The sequence below is a fragment of the Leucoraja erinacea genome, chromosome 32 (assembly GCF_028641065.1).
Source record: "Leucoraja erinacea ecotype New England chromosome 32, Leri_hhj_1, whole genome shotgun sequence".
NCBI classification, from domain to species: Eukaryota; Metazoa; Chordata; class Chondrichthyes; order Rajiformes; family Rajidae; genus Leucoraja; species Leucoraja erinaceus.
The window spans coordinates 14,307,219-14,329,328 of record NC_073408.1 but is presented as its reverse complement, the minus strand read 5'-3'; the positions used below and the strand labels follow the sequence as shown (position 1 = coordinate 14,329,328).

At 39.1% G+C, this 22,110-nt stretch overlaps 1 protein-coding gene across 1 annotated transcript in view; it reads left to right on the top strand.

The window, feature by feature from the left end:
• Positions 1-21,635, top strand: part of LOC129712402 (sialic acid-binding Ig-like lectin 13) — a 46,823-nt gene extending 25,188 nt beyond the window's left edge. The window contains exons 5-10 of the mRNA XM_055660804.1: positions 1,651-1,749; positions 10,702-10,729; positions 12,066-12,109; positions 17,050-17,109; positions 17,188-17,285; positions 20,794-21,635. Of these exons, the coding sequence (XP_055516779.1) occupies positions 1,651-1,749; positions 10,702-10,729; positions 12,066-12,109; positions 17,050-17,109; positions 17,188-17,285; positions 20,794-20,931 (467 nt within the window). The 3' untranslated portion in view covers positions 20,932-21,635. The remainder of the gene's footprint in view (positions 1-1,650; positions 1,750-10,701; positions 10,730-12,065; positions 12,110-17,049; positions 17,110-17,187; positions 17,286-20,793) is intronic.
• Positions 21,636-22,110: the final 475 nt, after the last annotated feature.

The following is a 22,110-nucleotide window of genomic DNA, read 5'->3' as shown; positions in this document are numbered from 1 at the left end:
AACCCTCGAACAATGCTACATTTCTCCAGTCGTAATGTCGAAGAATCTCAACTTTCATCATGCAAATGGTTCATTAAGCTCTAGCATTCACTCTAGCATTCACTTTCCTCTCCGCATCAATCCCTCACTCTCCATAGACAAGAACAATCTTAGCTTTTTGTTACGTATCGGATTCTTTCCAACTTGGCTTCAGTGGCAGTCCGAGTTATACTGAGGTCCCTTGAGAATGATTAGCTTTCAGAAGTGCAAAGTTTGATTGTGAATAGCTGTTCTGTGTCTACTTGCATGTTAATTCTTTTCACATTGCTTTAATCTACAATAAAGTGTACATTATCTTTACCGTTAGATGGACCACAAGATCTATTAATAACATACAGGTTGAAAGCAGTGGATACTTTTCGACTGATCAATGATAGCATCATCTTTGTTGCTGCTGATTCATTCCTGGAACTGAATTGTCGCGTAGATAGTAATCCGGTGTCTACTGTTTTCTGGACAAATGCCACGGAGAATCATAATGTAACGTTGCAAACTGGAGTCGGGTTCAACAGTTCAAAAGAATGGACACGTTTCCAGCGTAAAGATGAAGGAATGTATTGGTGCATGGCAAAAAACGACTACGGCTGGAGAAACAGAAGTATCTCGATAAACACAAAACAGAAAGGTAAATAGAAATGTAATTATACATGTGCACAGCTAACAATGTTCATTGAGGTAGAATCATTCTTAGACCTCAGCTTAATTAGTTCAATGTCTTTTTTATTGATCTTAGTGATTGATCAATTGTAATATTTTATTTATTTTACAAATCATATATATTAAAGTTGTACAGAGTCTTGGTGAGACCACACCTGGAGTATTGCGTACAGTTTTGGTCTCCTAATCTGAGGAAGGACATTCTTGCCATAGAGGGAGTACAGAGAAGGTTCACCAGGCTGATTCCTGGGATGTCAGGACTTTCATATGAAGAAAGGCTGGATAGACTTGGCTTGTACTCGCTAGAATTTAGAAGATTGAGGAGGGATCTTATAGAAACTTACAAAATTCTTAAGGGGTTGGATAGGCTAGATGCAGGAAGATTGTTCCCGATGTTGGGGAAGTCCAGAACAAGGGGTCACAGTTTAAGGATAAAGGGGAAATCTTTTAGGACTGAGATGAGAAAAACATTTTTAACACAGCCAATGGTGAATCTCTGGAATTATCAACCACAGAATGTAGTTGAAGCCAGTTCATTGGCTATATTTAAGAGGGAGTTAGATGTGGCCCTTGTGGCTAAAGGAGTCAGGGGGTATGGAAGAAGGCAGGTACAGGATACTGAGTTGGATGATCAGCCATGATCATATTGAATGACGGAGGCTCGAAAGGCTGAATGGCCTACTAATGCACCTATTTTCTATGTCTATGTATGTAACGTTGTCATCTTCAAATGCTTTGATTTTATAGTGTTTTTCCATTGTAGATTTAACAAAATTAAACATTAGAGTGCTGCATTTTTGTTTATTAATGGCAGTATATCTCTTCTGGAATTGAAAGAAATATGTACGCTGCTGTCAAATAAAGTAAAACGATTGCAGTGCTTTTTAAAAACTTTTTATGTCTCTCAGAGCTGAAACATTACATTTAGTTGACATCTTGAATTTTCTTTCACAGATTATCCTTTTCTTTATGCTCTGGTCCTGATCCCCCTAACTGCTGCCATGATTTTGGCAATAATATACGTTTGTCTGAACTGCAAGAGGCAACGGAAAGGTAAAACTTAAAATAAATCGTTGGTTGTAGGTGTTAACCAAATCGACAACAATAGCAGCTGAAAAATAATGTGGTTTTCAATCAATCGTGTTATTTCACAATCCGTTTTGATATCCCGTGTGTTGCTTGTTGGGTTAATTTCATGGCTAAGCCTCTCTTTGGTTAAATAAGTGTTACATTTCAAGTTAGAAGATCATGAAAGATCTTGTTCAATATTTTGCAGCAATGCACTGGTTTCAAAAATGAATTTAGTTTAGTTTAGAGATACAGCGTGGAAACAGGCTCGTCAGCCCATCGAGACAGCACCGGGCAATGATCACCCTTACACTAGTCCTGTTATCCCACTTTTGCATCCTACACACTGGGGGGAAATTACAGAGGCCAATTAACCTACGTCTTTGGAATGTGGGAAGAAACCAGAGCACCAGGAGAAAACCCATGCGGTAACAGGGAGAAGGTAATAATAATAATAATAATAATTTTATTTATAGAGCACTTTAAAAACAAACATAGCTGCAACAAAGTGCTGTACATCACTAATCATTTACAAAAAAAAGTTAATACACACCGAAAATAACAATCAAAGGAAATAGTAGGAAAAGACATGTAAAATAAAGAAACATCAAAAACACCACACACAGAAGCAAAGCCTCAGGCATGGTCAAAAGCCAGGGAGTACAAATGTGTTTTAACACTGGATTTGAAGATGGACAGAGAGGGGGCCTGTCTGATGTGCAACGGCAGGGTGTTCCAGAGTGCCGGAGCAGCAACAGAGAAGGCTCTATCCCCTCTGAGCCTCCGACTAGACCTTGGTACCTCCAGGAGCAGCTGACCAGCTGACCTGAGGGACCGGGCAGGAGCGTATGGGTGGAGCAGCTCAGAGAGGTAAGGCGGGGCAAGCCCATTCAGAGATTTAAAAACAAATAACAGTATCTTAAAATGAACTCGAAAGTGCACCGGGAGCCAGTGTAGGGAGGCCAGAATTGGCGATATGTGCTCCCTCTTTCGAGTCCCTGTAAGGTACAAACTCTATATACTGTAGATAGCACCTGTAGTCAGGATTAAACCCGGGTCTCTGGTCAGTAATTCTATGGCTGTGCCACTGTGCTGTCCTAATTGAAAATAATATTATTTATTAATTCATAGACAAACACAAAACTTGGCAAGCCATTTTCAAAATTGGAATCAGGAACTACATTACAGGCAAATTTTTAAAATATGATTAGTATGTTGGAGTAGTGCAGAAATTTTGAGTGAGCACCTTTTGGAAATAAAAATTAAGACTTTTTATGGGAAATATTTAAATTAAGGTAAAGAGATGCACAACAAAGTGGAAAAACAAGTAGTGCAACTATGTTCTGTTTTGCATTCTAGAGACATTGGGGGGGGGGGGTTTCTACAATTCTTTGAGTCTCTACGAGTCTTTCAAAATTATTGACCATTATAATAGAAAAGGAAATGATCTTGAACTTCTCTGCAGTGATCTTGAACTTGTTTGACCTACTGAACTTAGGGAGGAATTCTGTAGAGGACATTCATTTCTGGAAAAAGTGCAGCATGAATTCTCCACAAAGCCATCCGGACGTGGAATTGTTCATTAAGAGACTGGAAAGGAAAAGCCCTTTTATTTAGTTAACTCTGCAACGGTTAAAAGGATGAAAGGGCAAGTTGAATTATGAGAGAGTGACATAACATTTCACAAGGGGAGCAGCAAGAAAGTTTTGAAGTGAAATTCGATTAGATTAAATTTAGAAAAAAAAAGTCTAATTCTCTGTTTGCTATTAACAGTTTATGATGACTTTGAAAATAATTTAGTTGTTTGGAAAAAAGAGACCTTTAAATACAGCAGGTAGACAAAAAAGCTGGAGAAACTCAGCAGGTGAGGCAGCATCTATGGAGAGAATGCATAGGCGACGTTTCGGGTCAAGACCCTTCTTCAGACTGATAATACATGTGTGGAGTCAATTTGATTTAATTGGGTTGATTGGATTTGATTGGACTTTTTCAAGTCGTATATGATTCTCGATATTAGGCTGCGTGACAGTTTATCTGCCCCCCAGTTTATTAAATGAATATGTGAAATTGAAGCTTGAATGCCATCAATGCCATTGGAATATTTTTCCTGCTGTGAATCTTATCACTGGCGTTTCTTTATTGTCACTGCTTTGCTATTTCTTTTCACTTGCTTCACTCAAGGCTAAATACGCCATCCCCCATGCATTTCCTGTTCAAGAGTGCATTGGAATCACCCAAAAAAAAAAATCCTCAAGACAGCAGAATGCCTTGCCTTCCACTGCAGCACATTTAGAGTGCAATGAACAGGCCTTTGTTAACCAAAGCGTGATGTGTTCTGACCACTCGTTCTCCACATTTCTCATCACCCAGATCGTTTCAACATAAATGTACAGTATTACTTCACCACAACTATAGATCTGAAAATTTAAACACGCAGATTTCTGAAAAAATGAAATGCTGCTTTACAAAACCAGGCCAGGGTTAGAGGAAATTGGGTCCAAAATACATCCACCTTGATGTGGGAAGGAATCTATCGATGCTAATTCATTCTGGGCAACGTGCAAGAGAGAATATTTAGCATATGTATTTTGGAAATTTTGTTCATAGCTGCAAGTTTGACTTGGGCCTGGATAGAGTGGATGTGGAGAGGAGGTGTCCACTAGTGGGAGAATCTAGGACTAGTGGTTATAGCCTCAGAATTAAATGATGGTCCTTTAGGAAGGAGATGAGGAGAAATTTCATTTGTCAGAGCGTGGTGAATCTGCGGAATTTATTCCCACAGAGGACTGTGGAGGCCGGGTCAGTGGATATTTTTAAGGCAGAGATAGATATATTCTTGATTAGTATGGGTGTCAGGAGTTATTGGAAGAAGGCAGGAGAATGGGGTTAGGAAGCATGGGGTTAGATGAATCAGCCATGATTGAATGGTAGACTGGCCTAATTCTGCTCCTTCACTGCTTATCCAGTTGCAGTATTTTCTTTTAAAATTTACAATATCTTGCACCTACAAAAAGTGAATATAAACTGAGTTTAATAAATGCCTTCAGAGAAGACAAAAGATCGCCTGCCATTGTATTGTCCTTACTCTAAATCAAAGCAGGTTTACTTTCCAATCTTTGACAGGATGGTCCAGATTTCGGTTTTTCGCATTTCTCCCTGAAAATTGTATGGTTTTCTTGACTGGGTTTCATCTTTCTGCTCTGCATTCCTCATTGGATGAGTTTCCTAACTCAACTAGGATTTAGTAAAAACCTGTATTCTCTGGCAATGACCTTATCTGTTCCACCCTTTATGGTTTGGTGTATTGTTTATTTGGAGGGCAATTTGACTAACAGCCAGCGGATGGCCACAACAGGTTTTAAATCAGCAAATCTGACACTATTTACATGCAAAAGTAGAAAATTGCACTGAAATAGCAAAAAAAGGGAGCTAATGTATCAGCTACACATATACTGAATATTGGTCAGATTATCTTGGTTGGTTTGGGGACGATCTCATGCTATACTACCCATTTTGCACTGAAACATCAAGTCGCATTTCTACACCAATAATGATGATACTCAGTGAAAAATCAATTATTAAAAAATAGCTGAGTATCAAAATCCTACATGCATTCTAGGTCCCAAATTTTAAATAAAAGAAAATTATGTAGCAATTAAAAAATGAATAAAACAATTTACAAATATTTGTTATTGATTTGAATTTTAAAATATCTTGAAATTATGATTAAAGTAATCCTGCTAATTCAGATTTTGGCTTTTCCTGCTAGTCACTGAAGCAAATAAATTGGATTTTAATCACAGAAATATAGCATTGGTCCATTGATACATCATTTCTTCCATCTTAAAGAGATTAAATGGTGTAATAGGGCAGGATTTGAAAAGTCCCAGTGTTCTACGCTCTAAGTTGTTCTTGTCAAAGAACAGAGGAAATAAAAAGTGGATGGAACAATAGCAGCCTTCATACAAGAAATCGCATTTCAGCTTGCTTGTGCAGTGAACTGTTACAAGAAACCAAAGTAAAAAAGAAATTTGCAAAGATTGGAAGGGACAGTGGCTTTACGCTTGCAGTTCTTATGCTTGGCCTGGTTTGGAGCTACAGTTGTACAATGTGGTTAACTGCAGCATTTGTAAGTGAGAGCATTGTGTGGTATGCAGCTGGATGTGCCTTTTGTATAGCTCTGGTGACCACAATAAAAAATAGTAGTTCACTACAAATTGTCTATTTTTAAATTTTAATCATTTTATCTCAACTATAAATAAAATATCATAACATTTTGGGTTTGGAGTGAGATATACAATCAGAGAAATCCTTTGCATAGTGTGCAATTTATATTTTATTTTTATTTTTATTTTTTTTGTGTTTATTTTATTAGAAGTTAATACAGCACAAAACAGTACAGTGGAACCTAATTTTAGGTGCCAACTATGTAATACCGTAATCCATTCTATGTACAACCTCTAGTTTTATGTTATAAGAAGGAAGTAAGCAGGACAAGAAAAAGAAAATAATAGAAAGGGGAAAAAGTGGAAAAATAGATGGTAGAGAGTAGAAAAACGTGAAGTGTGTATATAAAAAATAAAAAAAGGAAGAGAGAAAGTGGAAAGTAGAAATAGAAGAGAAGGCCCCTTAAAAGAGAATTTTTCAAATCTGTATTCGGAGATGTAGATCTATCCGCGTCATGAACTGAAATCAGCAATCCTTACGGTACCGCTGCATCACATGATTCCAAAAAGTCGATGAAAGGAGACCAACTCCTTAAGAATTGGTCATATTTATCTATTAGTCGGAGTCTCATTTCTTCAAGGCGTGCTATGTCCATCATATTCCTAATCCACATTTTAACAGTTGGTGTGGTTGTATTTTTCCAAAATTTAAGTATCGCAATTTATATTTTAAACAAATTAATTTGGGATAATATTTTTTACTTAAATACTAAATGTTGCTTGGCCTTTTTTCGAATCATTTCAATTTGTTACCTATTATCACAGATAAATATCATGCAACAAAAGCTTTGTGACAAAAAAAAGCTTGATAATTCTAATATGAATTATTAAAATTATTCAAAGAAGATCTAAAATAAATTAGGATGGATTCAAAGTAAACAGGATATAACATTTTCCAAATTTTGAGAAGAATCTTTTTGAGAGGTTCTTGTTGCGACCCATCACAAGTTACCACAGATACAATTTACTGCATGAAGGCTACGGAACAGTGCTCTTCTTATTTTTATTCTTTGAAAATAAGATGAATTTACTATGTGCAATGCCACAATTTATCAATTACTTTATTCACTGAAATGGTGAATTTATACCTGTAACCTGATTCGAACGTGGAGATTTATAGTAATGGCCACTCGTCGGTACTCGGGGCTCTCGTGGACATTTTTCATCATGTTGAAAAATCTTCACAAGTCTTCCCATGCTTACCTGCTGTTAGAAGTCTTCCCGAGTACTTGCCGTTAGCACTAAGAGACGCCCCCGAGCTCCGACATACCCGCTACGTTCATTCTCCATGCTTACCACGAGTTCGATTTTTTTTTAAACTCGGGAGAGCTCTTGAAATGAACTCGCACTGTGGGACAGGGCTAATACTCCCGGTATATTAAGCATTTGAAAAGCCTCTATGATATTCTCAGTGTATTTTATAACATTTTTACAATGGTCGGGTTTTTTTCCTGAATTGTTGCCACTGGTGTTCAGCATGGAAGCATGATGATAATTAGTTTTCAAGATATATTCAATTGTACAATGGATGACTGCATAATCTGATTTGCTACTGATGATTGAATGAGGAAACAAAACCTTTTGCTGTTAGTTAGTTTGTACCACATGGTTTTGTGAATTCATCTCAGCAGGAAGTCTTTATGTAATGTTTCCTCTGCTTATGGCAACAAGGCAGCATGCACAGTTACACTGAAGTATCAAGCGGCACTTGGGTCTGCAGAAGGACTTCTCACATTGTGTTATAAGGATGATATTATTATCAAGCAGGCCAATTATGACTTTACAAATAATTAACAAGGAAGTACACATGCTATTGCTGGAGATAATACGCAAATAATGGTCTGCCCATTCCACAAGCTCCCATTGGGCTGCCCATTCCACAAGCTCCCATTGGCCTGCCCATTCCACAAGCTCCCATTGGCCTGCCCATTCCCCAAGCTCCCATTGGCCTGCCCATTCCCCAAGCTCCCATTGGTCTGCCCATTCCACAAGCTCCCATTGGCCTGCCCATTCCACAAGCTCCCATTGGCCTGCCCATTCCACAAGCTCCCATTGGCCTGCCCATCGCACAAGCTCCCATTGGCCTGCCCATTCCACAAGCTCAGACAGCATTAAAGATTTGGTAATCCTATTTTAAAGTGTTAAAGAGTCATGCAGAATGGAAACAGACCCTTCGGCCCAACTTGCCCATGCTAACCAAGATGCTCCATCTTCACAAGTCCCACCTGCCCATGTTTGGCTCTCTAAACCTTTCCTATCCATGTACATATTTGCTGTGTGTTCTGTGTGTTCACTATCATTGACACCATAAGTGTTATTGGATGAGTGTCTTGGTTTGTCTTAAGCATTCCTGTGAGTTACTCCAGCACTTTGTGTCCTTTTGTGTAAACCAACATCTGCAATCCCTTGTTTTTACACTGAGAATTCTGCTGGACTGGACTTGGAAGGACCCAAGATACAGTAGAAAGGCTGATGTGGGAAGCAGAGGGCAGCTGAGTGACTGTCAATACAAACAGATACTGTAGTTAACAAAGTTGCTTGAGTGGAATACTTGTTCTAGTTTGCGTTAGGTTCTGAAGATGGTAGAAACATTACTCACTCTCTGAGCAATCACCTCTGCTTGTTGGGCTAATTGCTTACAGATATTGTGAAGTGCCTTTCAACATTTTATACTACAATGAATAATCGTACGATTTCCTGGCAGTGCATCGAAATAATAATAACTTATCAAACAGCCTTCTGGTGGACTAAAGAACATATAATCATGCATTATCTTGTTCTGTGTGAAATTATACTTACTTTACTTAATCTCTTATTAAGAACATTAAATCATTGTAGCAGTTTGCTGCATAATCTATACAACATGTTTATGACACTCCCAAGTTTGGGTGCAATAGGTTTGTCAGAGAATTGGCCACAGTATTATGGTTCTTAACATGTTCATTAAATGAAAACTCCTGAATTCTCCGAGTATATTATTCTAGTTACAACCAAAGCATGAAAGACGGCCGGATAAGTCTCTAGGGAAAAGTACTTTCAAATTCATTCATTTTTGATTACATCTTATCTATTGTCTTCATAATTTTATAATACCTTCATGGGTGTAGTCAACCATCATATTCTGGTTTCACTTCCCTCTTAAACCAGCGAAGACTCAGCTACAATGAGTTGTAGGAGTCGCTTTGTGACAATTCAACTGTGCAAGTGTTTCCCCGTGTTTGCTGAACCCATGTGATGCTCCACATCTACATATTCAGTCAAACATAGAGGACGCATGGATTTGAGTCAGTTAAGACAGTGGCCCCAGCAATGAGTCAAGAGACCCGGGCTTCATGAACAGATACTTTATGATACACAAAAGCTATTATCAAGCACAATCGTCTAGCAGGATAGCAGTGAAGACTATTTTTAGAAGCATGGTTATATTATTGTGGTCTAAAGCAGCCTTTAGTAGGAATTGTAACAAATTGATGCTCTATTGACAAAATGCATTCTGGTAATAAACAGAACTTTAAAGAAAAGCGATGGAAAAGATGGACTGTAAAGCTAAAATATGATTACTATGGTAATTAAAGTACATTTGAACCTAATATTTTAATAATTTAAAATATAGGTCTGGTTGAATATTTTTTTCAGTTTGTTGGCCTCATTTTTGTTTTAGTGTTTGTTCCCAATATTCAGCCTAGCTGCATGAGCACCTGTGTTGGAGATTATTATACCTTGAAACTGGCAAATGGCTTTCAATGCATACTATGATAAAGCCTTTGTTTTCGATCTGAATGACCTAGAACAGAGAACTTTCTTCAGTGAAAAGCTCCAAGAAAGTTGGGATTACGTATTCATTCTATTGTTTCAATCATGTTATAGGAGTAATCCAAAAAGTTATTGGATACGGATTTTTAGATCTAGAGGCCATTGAGGTAGCAGCTTAGTTTATTGTTTATTATCATGTGTACCGAGGTACAGTGAAAAGCTCATGTTGCCTGCTAACCAGTCAGCGGAAAGACAATACGTGATTACAATCGAATCATCCACAGTCTTATCCGAAAGTTATACCTCAGTTATATACTTGCATTGATGACTGATCTGCAGAAGTACAATGGGCAGTTTTGCGGAACACTCCTAAATTGCCCTCTGCGACGTACAAGATCGTTATTGATTCTTTATGCCCAACAATGTCCATTTGCAGAATATACGGACAAATACTCTTGGTGCACAAGAAGACCAAGGTGCAAACTTTTGATTCAAGGTTTCTCAAGGAATTCCTCTCTGGAATCCACTCTGGATATCATTACAGCCCAGAGAGCAGTTAATCACATGGCACAACTTTGGTAGTCTAAAGTAACAAATATTGTTCATTGTCAATAATATACACACTTCATCCTGAGATGTGAATCTGTGTAACTTTATCGGAATGGAATCTGGATTTCCCAATTTTAACGAGAAGCGAGTGAGCAAACTAGTACTGAATTAATTAAAACTGTGGAAGATGCAGGTTGACATTGCCCTTCGTGTTGAACGTCTCCAGAGTAGGATGCAAGCCCACAGCCTTCTGACAAAGTGTTACCAAAGTGATGCTTTCTACTGAGGGAGCAAAAAGCCAATGCTAATGATACCTCAGGAGTGACTGATCTAATAATCACAACTGACAAGCTATGTGTTGAAATTAGCATTCGATTGTCAAATACATGTTTTCTTTCCCTTTCCCCAGATCCAGTCAATGTAACCATTGAGCTGAGGTAAGAACTTTGATTTAATTTTAACATTATGTGAAAACATTTGATTAATATATTTATAATATTGTACAGTTTGTTTAATTATTTCACATTCCACCAGATCACTCAAGTACTAATTTATATCATTCCCAGAACCCCAAATTCTACTGAAATGCAGTAAATGAGAAGTTGATGCTAACAGTGTCAGAAAATGACTGCAAACCTTCATGATTTAACATATCTCAGAAGTAAAAGTTGATGTGTAACAACATAAATCAGTGTAGGGGTCTATGAAAAGCTTCATTTGTCCATGTTTATTCTACACGCCCAATTCTTATGTTTGTTATCCACAGAAAATATAAGAAAATGTAATTGAAAACCTCCAAAGGGAACAACGGCTAACCCAAATGCGTGACAATGAGATGGGTGTTTCCCAGTGGGTGATAGAATTAATGCTTTCAATTGGAATTAGAGGAAGAACTAAAGACAATGTAAAGGCATTAATTGCACTGACAAAACACTGGTAGCTCAGAATATTTCACTTTCACTATCACCAGTCTCCATATGCAACTCTGTATGCATTGCTGAGGTGTCCAACAGTTTTCTTCCAAACATCTTACTACACTTTAATCCCTGAGAATATTTCCCATCTGAGAGTCCAAGCATTAGGTGTCTTTCAGGCTTAGTGTATTTTTTTCATTCTCTCAACCCCTGTTGCACCAGAGTCCAAAATACCTAAGATGAACAATGATTAGAAATGTCACAACTGCTATCACTGTTAGCTGCACTACCCGATGATGACTCTAAACTGTGCCTGGTCAAGGTTTTTGTTGGACGATCAGTAATTCCCCTCGAACATTCAGTCAGCTCATCAGCAACTTGTAGTTTTTTTATTCGTTGCTAATTTTAACAACACTAATTTGTTCAAATGATGGGATTTAATACTTTCAAGAGAGGAAAATCCTTATATCCCATTCCCATTAATAAATGTTATTCTTCAATGGCTTTACATTAAACACCATTTACTCATTTCAAATGGGTGACATAACCATGGTAAGTGCTCTGGATGTAATTGAATACTTATTTAAAAAGATGATGAATTACTCTGTATGGAAAGGAAGTCTGGACAAAGGTGACAGACTGTGCATTATGACATTGGCTGGTAACATCGTTCAAGCCATAAAGCACAACATGGTTGTGGGAATTGTGCAAGTTATTAAAATGCATAAGACTGTCACTTTTTTACCACGTATACAATGTCATTAGACAATAGAAGAATGAAATAAGGCTAATAGTATTCTCTTTTAAAATTCTTTCTACCTGGTATTGATTTTGTCTTTTTTATTTCTATCTGTTCAAGTCCTGAAAACATGCACAGGGATGCAAACTGCAACAAGGAGTTAGGTATGTATATTATATGCAACTGTGTTTAGTTTAGTTTAGTTTAGAGATACAGCATGGAAACAGGACCTTAGGCCCACTGAGCCTGCACAGACCAACAAACACCTGTACACAAGTTCTACTCTACACATGAAGGACAATTTACAGAAGCCAATTAACCTACAAACCTGCACGTCTTTGGAATGTGTGAGCAAACCGGAGCAACTGGACGTAACCAAAGTGGTCACAGGGTGAATGTCCAAACTCCATACAAACAGCACCCGTGGTCAGGATCGAACCAGTGTGTCTGGTGTTGTATCAGACAGAGTACACTAACTATTCAATGTCAATTGTGAAAAGTTCAACTGTACATGTGAGACCAAAAGAGCATTGAACTAAAATGTAATCAGCGGGTTAACGCTTCTTCAGCAGTTCTAAAGGATACAACTTTATTTGGACCAGTGTCTGAGAGTCCAAGCACTTGTCATTTTCCATTATCTCAACCCCCATGCCCAGCTTTCCTCAAAACCATCCACCTCAATCCTGATCATCAGCCCAGAGCCTCGACTCCTACCCCGTCCTAGCACCACCACCCATCTAAAACAACAGCCTGGCAGATAATATGAAACAGGACATAAATTACAGCAAAACGTGACATTGGTAGATAACATAATACAAGCATTAAACTGATGGAAGATTGTGGTTATTATGCAAGTTACTAGGCAAAACAGTAGGGAATGGAGAGATATGGATTACATGGAGGTAGAGAAGAGATGGTCTGCCATCATGTCGGCACAGACATCATGGGCCACAAGGCCTGTTCTTGTGCGGTCCTGTGTTCTATGTGGTAAGTGTAGCATGCTTCAGACAATGTGGGTGACTCTTGACATTTGGCTCTCCTACATTTCAATAATTTTCCTCAAAACATTTCTTGACTTGTAATTGGAATTTATTTCTCTGATCAGTCAACAGCGTTGTATGAGGCAGTTTACAGATTGGTAAAAGGCTAATAAGGTGGGCCTTGGTCTTATACCTCCTGGCAATGCTTATCATCCTGAGAAGCTGATGTATAACAGCTAGTAAGGGCTAACCCTGAGGGTCCTTCAGGAAAATGGGATTCTCTTCAATTGGAAGCATGTAGGTTTCCTCCCACATCCCAGAGACGTGCAGGTTTGTAGGCTAGGTGACTTCTGTAAATTGCCCCAAATGTTTAAAGAGCGAGGAAGAGAGTGGGATAACCTAGAACTAGTGGGAATGGGAGAGCAATAATCAGCCTGGCCTCGGTGGGCCAAAGGGCCTGTTTGCATGCTGCATCCCGAAAACTAAAACTAAATTAAAAACCATCACACTGTGGACACTGGGGAGAGCTGCAGAGGAGTACTTGAACACGTATGGGGAAGATAGGTATTAAGCAGATGCACGTTCATTGATTTTGGGTTCTTTTCGCAGTAGGTGGATGCATAAATGTGGTCTACTATGTGGTCTGAAATATAGTCACAGTGACATATAGCATGGTGACTACCCTTTGACCCTACTTGCCCATGACAACTGAAGTGCCCCAGCTACACTAGTCCCACCTGCTGGCATTTGCCCCATATACCTCTACCTTCCCTGTCCATGTACAAGTTCAAATACCTATTCATGATTTAGATGAAGGTATTAAAAGTAGCATTAGCAAATTTGCAGATGACACAAAGCTGGGTGGCAGTGTGACTGTGAAGAGGATGCTATGAGGATGCAGGATGACTTGGATAGGTTGGGTGATAGCATCTAGCATGCATATGTCCATGTACAAGTTCAAAGGATTCATGATTTAGATGAAGGTATTAAAAGTAGCATTAGCAAATTTGCAGATGACACAAAGCTGGGTGGCAGTGTGACTGTGAAGAGGATGCTATGAGGATGCAGGATGACTTGGATAGGTTGGGTGAGTGGGCAGATGCAGTATAATGTGGATACATGTGAGGATATCCACTTTGGTGGCAAGAACAAGAAGGCAGATCATTATCTGAATGGTGTCAGATTAGGTAAAGGGGAAGTGCAATGAGACCTGGGTGTCCTTGTTCATCAGTCAATGAAAGTAAGCATTCAGTTGTAGCAGGCAGTGAAGAATGTGAATGGCATGTTGGCCTTCATAATGAGAGGATTTGAGTATATGAGCAAAGAGGTACTTCTGCAGTTGTATAGGGCCCTGGTGAGACCACACTTGAAGTATTGCGTGCAGTTTTGGTCTACAATTTTGAGGAAGGACATTCTTGCTATTGAGGAAGTGCAGCGTAAATTCACACGGATGGCAGGACTGTCATATGATGAAAGAATGGAACGACTGGGCTTGTATTCACTGGAATTTAGGATGAGAGGTGATCTTATAGAAACATATAAAATTATTAAGGGATTGGGCACGCTAGATGCAGGCAACATGGTCCCGATGTTGGGGGAGTCCAGAACCAGGGGCTACAGTTTAAGAAGGGGTGGGCCATTTAGAACTGAGATGAGGAAACACATTTTCAACCAGAGAGTTGTGAATTTGTGGAATTCTCTGCCTCAGAAGGCAGTGGAAGCCGACTCACTGGATGCATTCAAAAGAGAGTTAGATAGAACTCTTAGGGCTAGCAGAATCAAGGGATATGGGGAGAAGGCAGGAATGGGGTACTGAATGTGGATGATCAGCCGCGATCACATTGAATGGCAGTGCTGGCTCGAAGGGCCAAATGGCCTACACCTGCACCTATTTTCTATGTAACTATGTATGTCTCTTAAATGTTGTTGTTGTATCTGCCTCAACTATCTTCTCTGGCAGCTTGTTCCATTTACTCACCAGCCTCTGTGTGAAAACATTGCCCCTCAGATTCCTATTAAATCTTTCCCTCTCGCCTTAAATCTATGTCCTCTGGTTCTTGATTCCCCTACTTCTTGGGTAAAAAAAAATTCTGTGCATCTACCCTGTCTATTCCATCTTGATTTATCTTGAATTTGCATCTCTGAGCAAAGTGAGTGCAGTGAAAGTCCTCGCTGGGAAGCTCAAATAATCACAAGGATAAAAGCTGCTGCAGCTCTGTGCTTCCTGCAAAGGCAGAGTGGGATGAATGGCATGGTGAAGCCTGCGACCAGATTAAATCATTAAAATCCCCCCAAAAGTTTGCTCATCCCTTCTTTGCAACATATTTTCAAGAGGGTTCCTATTTGCACATTCAGCATCATCAGCAATAGAATATTCACATCTGCAACACATGTACAAGTCTATCTTGCACGTGTTGAGGCTACAAAGCCGCTCGGCCTTGTATTTTTCACAGAACAGTTTATTAAATGAGTTGCCAGAATCTCTTTACTGAGAACACTACAGCATGCTTTATAGTGAAGTAGTTACTTACATTTCTAAGTATGCATTACAAGGCACCACATATGCAACCACCTGCTTTTTTGTAATGCCAGCCATAAACCAATGTAAACAGCACCGTTGAGACTTTATTCGGAGAATCAGTAAGATAAGCCTTGAGGCACGCTAACAAACGTTAAGGCACAATGGCTATTACTACATCCCAGTAGTGGTGGCAGAGCTACATTCAATTCTGTATATCATTTGTGGTTAAAAAAGCATGTGATGCTGCAATTTTAGGTCAAGGGGAGGATATGACAATGAAGCTCTGTGCTTGATGCTGATAGTTCTTACGGTCTGAATGCAGGTTGATGGGACTAGGTGAGAGTAAGTGTTTGGCATGGACTAGAAGGGCCGAGATGGCCTGTTTCCGTGCTGTAATTGTTATATGGTTATAGGGGCTGGCAGAGTGTGGATCAACTTACTGCAGCTATGGTCAAGAGGGAAAAAATGAAATACTCAGTACTTATGATCCTAACTACTAAATATTTATAGAATTATATAGCACAGAAACAGGCCTTTTGCCTGCACAGACCATTCAGACCATTCAGACCATTGTACTTGTCTATACTTAGCCCCATTTGCTCGCATTCAATCTGTATTTTTATTCGGAATAAAAACAAAAGATGTTAACGAAAGTAAGGTGGAATCAGGAACAAAGCCACAAAACATGTCAACATTGTACATATGAAAGTATTACCACGACAAAACTTTGAGCCAAACCACGCTCTGCTTTTTTTTGTAGTTTGGTAGAAAACTTCCAAAGACAACCTCCTTATAGTTCAGCTGATCTCAGAAACAAATCAGAGGTCAGATACCAAAACATTTAAACCTCCTTTCCACAATGGAATAATCAACTGGTGGTGAAATGCTTGACTGTTGTTACTAAAACATCCACATTCATATTAATGTGGCCACTGCCACTGAATATAAATGAAATTGCTAGTATGTGGTTCACTTATTTTTCTTTATTTACCATGTCTAAAACATCAAGGAGCTTTTCATGTTCTCAGGGGCATTGAGAATCAGCTTGAAATGTCCTCTAAAATGTATCTAAAGGTTAGTGTGGACAGGTGAGAACCTTTGGCAGTAAGTTCAGGTACTGGGTCAAAACTAGAACAGCATCGGCCAATATCCAAGCATGGCTGAGACTGATCAACTTGTACTGTGTGAACTTGTGCCAGGGAATATTAATGGTAGTCATATTGTTTCAGTTGGTAGCAATCAAAACAGATTATAGAAGTACAGGCACCTCACGTTTTATGCATGTTTGACATATGTGTTTTGGAAATAACGCACGTGTTTAATTAATTACCAAATATCAAATTTATGCGCTGTATTTTTGAAATATTGCGCTCAAAGTTACACATGTATAAATGTATTTATTTAATTTATGTATCTTTGAATTACATGCTCCATTTCAGGAGTGTAACCCCTGCGTAAAGTTTAAAGCACTGAAAGAGCCTTACCGATCTTTGCTAGTATTTATTCCTCATACTTAGCTCCTCCCATCCTTAACTAAACTATCCAGATGTTAGATGAATTTATTACTGCTTCTGATATTCATGCATTCTGATTTATTTGGCAGATACAATATATGCAGTGGTCAGGAAGAATGGCCCACCAATCAGCAGACCGTATTCAACCGGTAAGATAAAATTCAGGGACTTAAGTTTCTTCCATATATTGCAATAAATGCTTCACATGTTCGTTCTTTTCCCCACAGAGGTTGCCTTTGTTAATGAAGGGAACAGTGAAGAAGAAGTCTCCTATGCGGACATTGTTATCCACAGTCCAAAACAACGCTACAACCAAAAAGCCAAGGTATTGATAATTGCATCAGAGAAAGTCTCCTTGTTTATTTATCCTTGATGTATCTTAAATACATCAGCAATTGCAGGACACTCATAGCTATATCCCCGGAGAGGAATGATATCCAACCAAGTACACATTTCCCTGCGGCCGCATAGGGTTTCTCTGTTTGTTTCAGGTTTGTCCCTCGTGTGTTTGATAGAACTAGTGTACGATGCATCATAGGTCAGCAGAGACTCGATATGCCGAAGGGCCTGTTTCCACACTATATCTCTAAACTAAACTAAATCCTTTTGCTTTCGGCATAGATGTAAAAAAAGTAGATTGATTCCCATTGCCTTGTTTTAGTGACAGCACTATCCTACCCCATAATCGACATTACAACTTTAGAAAGCTCCTTTAGCATAATAAAATGTTCCAAGGTGGTTCATTATCAAACAGGATTTTCCACTGAACACCAAAATTATGTTAAAACAGATCGCCAAATTTGGTCAAAGAAGTCGGATTAAGGAAGGTGAAGTAGGAAAACAAAAAGATTTATATAAAAATAAAAAATAAAAAGATTGCCATGATCACATTGAATGGCAGTGCTGACTCGAAGCGCCAAATGGCCTACTCCTGCATCTATTGTCTATTGTCTATTTAGTGAGTGGATAATTGTTCTTACGGTTTAATCAGCTGAAAAATACAGCAGGCATTAATGGAAAAAAATAACCCAGATAAACGTTAGATGTGAGCAGATAGTGATGTGGGTTCAAAACAGATAATGCTGGAAATATTCAGCAGAACATGCAGCATCTGCGGAAAGAGAAACCGTCAAAGTTTCAGGTCAGAGACCTCATGTCAGAACGGTTGTAAGATTGATTACTAGTAGCATTACTTTAGCAGCACCACCATCCCGCTTCGTAACCCACAGAACAACTTTACAAAGCTCCCTTAGCCCAGTAAAATGCCTCAAAGTGGGTCATTGGAAAGTTTTCAAGCAGAACAGTTTCCATTTTCTCAAATGTTGCCTGACCGACTGAGGGAAGGGTCTCGACCCAAAACGTCACCCATTCCTTCTCTCCAGAGATGCTGCCTGTCCTACTGAATTACTCCAGCTTTTTGTGTCTATCGTCGGTTTGAACTAGCATCCGCAGTTCCTCCTCACACAGTTCCTGTTTTTACTTTAGTTTTCCAGCATTTGCAGTTTTTTTTACTACATCTGTGGTCTGCAGGGCTGGCAGAGATGGAAAGGAATAGGGCAGGTTGAGGCTTTGAGGAGAGGGTGTGGCATCAAAACAAAGGTGACTATTTAAAAGGTGACTATTCAGCCGCTGCTTAACCAAGAGTTATTGGTATGCAGCAAGAATGTGTATAATGGCTGAACAGCAATTGGTGCAAGTTAAAATGTGAGTTTCAGTAGCGAGTTGTTTTGGGCATACAGGGATGAGATTGTGGGAGATGAGACCTGAGTGTCTATAGTGGTAAAGCATCGGTAACAGATGAACTGAGGCAAAGGCCATGTTGGACAATACAAACAGAAGTGTAAATAGTCAGTCCAGAGTGTTTGCTGTGTGGTTAGAGACATGGCTGGGCTTGGACTCGGATATATTCATATTCATCGATGTACTGATCGTAAACACATTCCCTGGCAGATAGCACCTGATCCTTCAAACTTCAAAAAATGTTTTCATATTTTTTTAAAACAAAGAAGAAGGCCGTTCAACCCATCATGTCTCTGCCAGTTCTCAGCATAATCCAATCATTCACTACCCCATTCATTTTCTGCAACCTATTCTCTGGTAAATTAACCCCCTCCCCCTTCCACCACCTCACAACTGTGTCAGATGCACTGCACAGGATCCAATAACATTATATCTTTAGGATGCGGGGAGAAACCAGAGCAGATGTAGGAATCCTCATGGTCACATGGAGTATTAACAGATTCCACCCAGTCAAAGACCACAGTTCAGATTTGAACCAGGTCATTGGAGCTGTGAGACAGCTGTATTGACTACAGTGCCACTATGCCATCCTAACGTAAAGGTTTAATACGCAGAATATTTCCCATCATTTATCTTTGATGCTCCAAATTTAGTTTTGAGCTGAAGTGGAAACGGATGTCAGTGCCTTCAGTCAAGTATCGTCATTTTGATCATATTTTTCCATTTGTACATAGAACAGTACTGCTCAGGGACAGGCGCGTCGGCCCACAAAGTACTTGCCAAGCACGATGTTAAGTTTATCAAATCTCCCTTGCCTGCACATCATCCATATCTCTCAATTCCATGCAAAACCATGTGCCTATCTAACTGCGACTATTGTATCTGCTAAATGCCGCTAACATATTTAATGCTAGTCTCGTTTCTAATAGAGAACCTGTATATAGTTCTCCACATAATGATCTCAAATCATCGTAACATTCCTAACAGTTCAAATTTAACTGATTTGAATAAAAATCTGTTTATTTTTAACTGAAAGTAAATTAGATAGTCTCCATGCCATTTACCGGATATGTCCTGGTAGTATTTGACATTTCAAAATACATTAATACCCGTCTGTATTAAACCCATCTTCCACTCCTCTGCCCAATTTTTGAACTAATCAATGTTGTTCTGGTTTCTTTCACAACCCTCGTCACTATCTATTATTCCATTAATTTTTGTGTCGTCAACAAGTTTACTAATCAGTCCACCTACTTTCTCATTTAAAGATACCCACAAAATGCTGGGGTAACTCGGTGGATCAAGCAACATCTTTTGGGATCACTCTGTCCCAAGCCAACAATTGGTCTATCAGGAACCATCCTGCCTGAGGTCATCTGTTGCTGGCCCTGATTTGTCTTTTAGTCTTTTCTTGCTTCCTGCTCTCCCCACCCCCACCACCCCCATACAATCAGTCTGAAGAAGGATCCCGACCTGAAACATCACATCCATTTTCTCCAGAGATGCTGCCTGACATGCTGAGTTCCTCCAGCATTCTGTGTCTATCTTTGATACAAACCAGCATCTGCAGTTCATTTTTATTACTTTCTCATCCAAGTCATTTACAATGCCATTCACCACTGAAAAATGGAAAAATATCCCTCAACTACTATCATTTTTTAAACTAGAAAATATTGTAAAATAGTAAGTCTTTTTCAAAATATTATAAGATGACCCTTCTATTACTCTGATAGCCTTTGCTAACATCCACGCAGGCATTGTTTATAGACATTTGCAGGTAATGTGTGAATCATCAGAAATAGCACAGATAATATGGAAAGTTCTGTGCTCATGTGCCAACCACTGTGTTTTTCACAAATCTAAATATAATATAATATTAATTGTACATGAATATAAAATTGCTGCTTTGATTTAAACCAGTACTAGTTGGCTCAAATGAGTGGATAATTCAATTTCCATTCCACAAGGTACATTTTGTTAGTTTCCTCTATCCACAGTTACTGCCCGACCTAAACATTTCCGGTAATCTTGGTTTTATTCCACTTGCCCTCGGCACGTGATAGTGATTATTCTTCTTTTTTATGTTCATTCAGCAAATTTGCGACGTGATGGAGAAAAATGCCAAAAAACCGTTACCGTATGTTTACAGCTCATCTCCTCGCCATCATGTTGATGATACATCTGAATATTCTGTGGTGCGAGTTTCACGTCAAGACTTGAGGACTGTGTGACCTTGAAATTAGTTCTCAGCTACTTTGTAGCCTCAGGAATGAACTACTCACAAGTAGTTTCACAGAGCGACATGGAGGACGAGCCTCTGGGAACTGAGTGGCCAACACCAAGACTACCGTGCTCAGCAATAGACTTCATCGCTTTATAATTCTTCCTATGGACAAGAGTTAATTGTTCACTTTTATTAGGTGTTAGATATCCTTAAGGAGTCAAACGTTTTGTCAATATTTTAGTCCCAGTTTTGTTTTTCTCTTGCAAAAGACAAAATTATTTGGTGGCTGAACTTCTTTAGGAGCTGGCAGCTCCAGGAGTAACTCAATAAGTTGACCATTTTCTCAAGGGTCTAAAAATGCAATTTCTCTGGTGCTTAAATCGAGATGTTCCGTTGACCGGAGACAACTGTAAACTGTCTTTGCCCATCACATGTGGCGTTTACATGAAGAGGTATTGGACATTCATCTGACGTTTGCATGCAGTCCAGGCCTGGGCACAAAAACAACAGTTGCTGACCTCCCATCCTGCAGAGATCAGTACAGGACTACTGCAATCCTTATACTTCAGCTCCAGGCTGGACTCTGAGCTCACACTGAAATATCATTGAGCTGATTAACGCAGCCAAGCTGCTGTAGTGAACAGTAAAATTATTTGCATATATTCTTCTGTTTGAATGTACAAGTCTATACATTAAAATTGTGAACAGAAACTTGAATTCTATGTAGAGTGCACTGTGAAAATTCTTTTTTTTTTGCTGCATTGCTTTTATGAAATCAGACTGAATTTTGTAATACTGCCCCAATTAAAATTGGATTTAAAATTGTCCTACCATAGGAGACTGAGTGGAGACCTTATAGAGGCACATAAAATCAAGAGGGTCATAGATAAGTTGAGCGCACACAGTTTTTTTCCCCAAGGAAGGGGAATCAAAAACAAATGAGCATAGGATTAAGATGAGAGAGACTTAAGGAGCAACCTCTTTACACAGAAGGTGGCATATATATGGATCAAGCTGCCAGAGAAAGGGGTTGAGGAAGTTTGAATGGATATATGGCTGGGAAATAATGAGACTAGAGGGATGTGTGCTTAACACGGGTAAATTGAACTAGCTCAGATGGACAATTTTCTCACAACACACACTTCCATCCAGAAGTCTGGCTCCATTACATCTGACAGCTTCATCC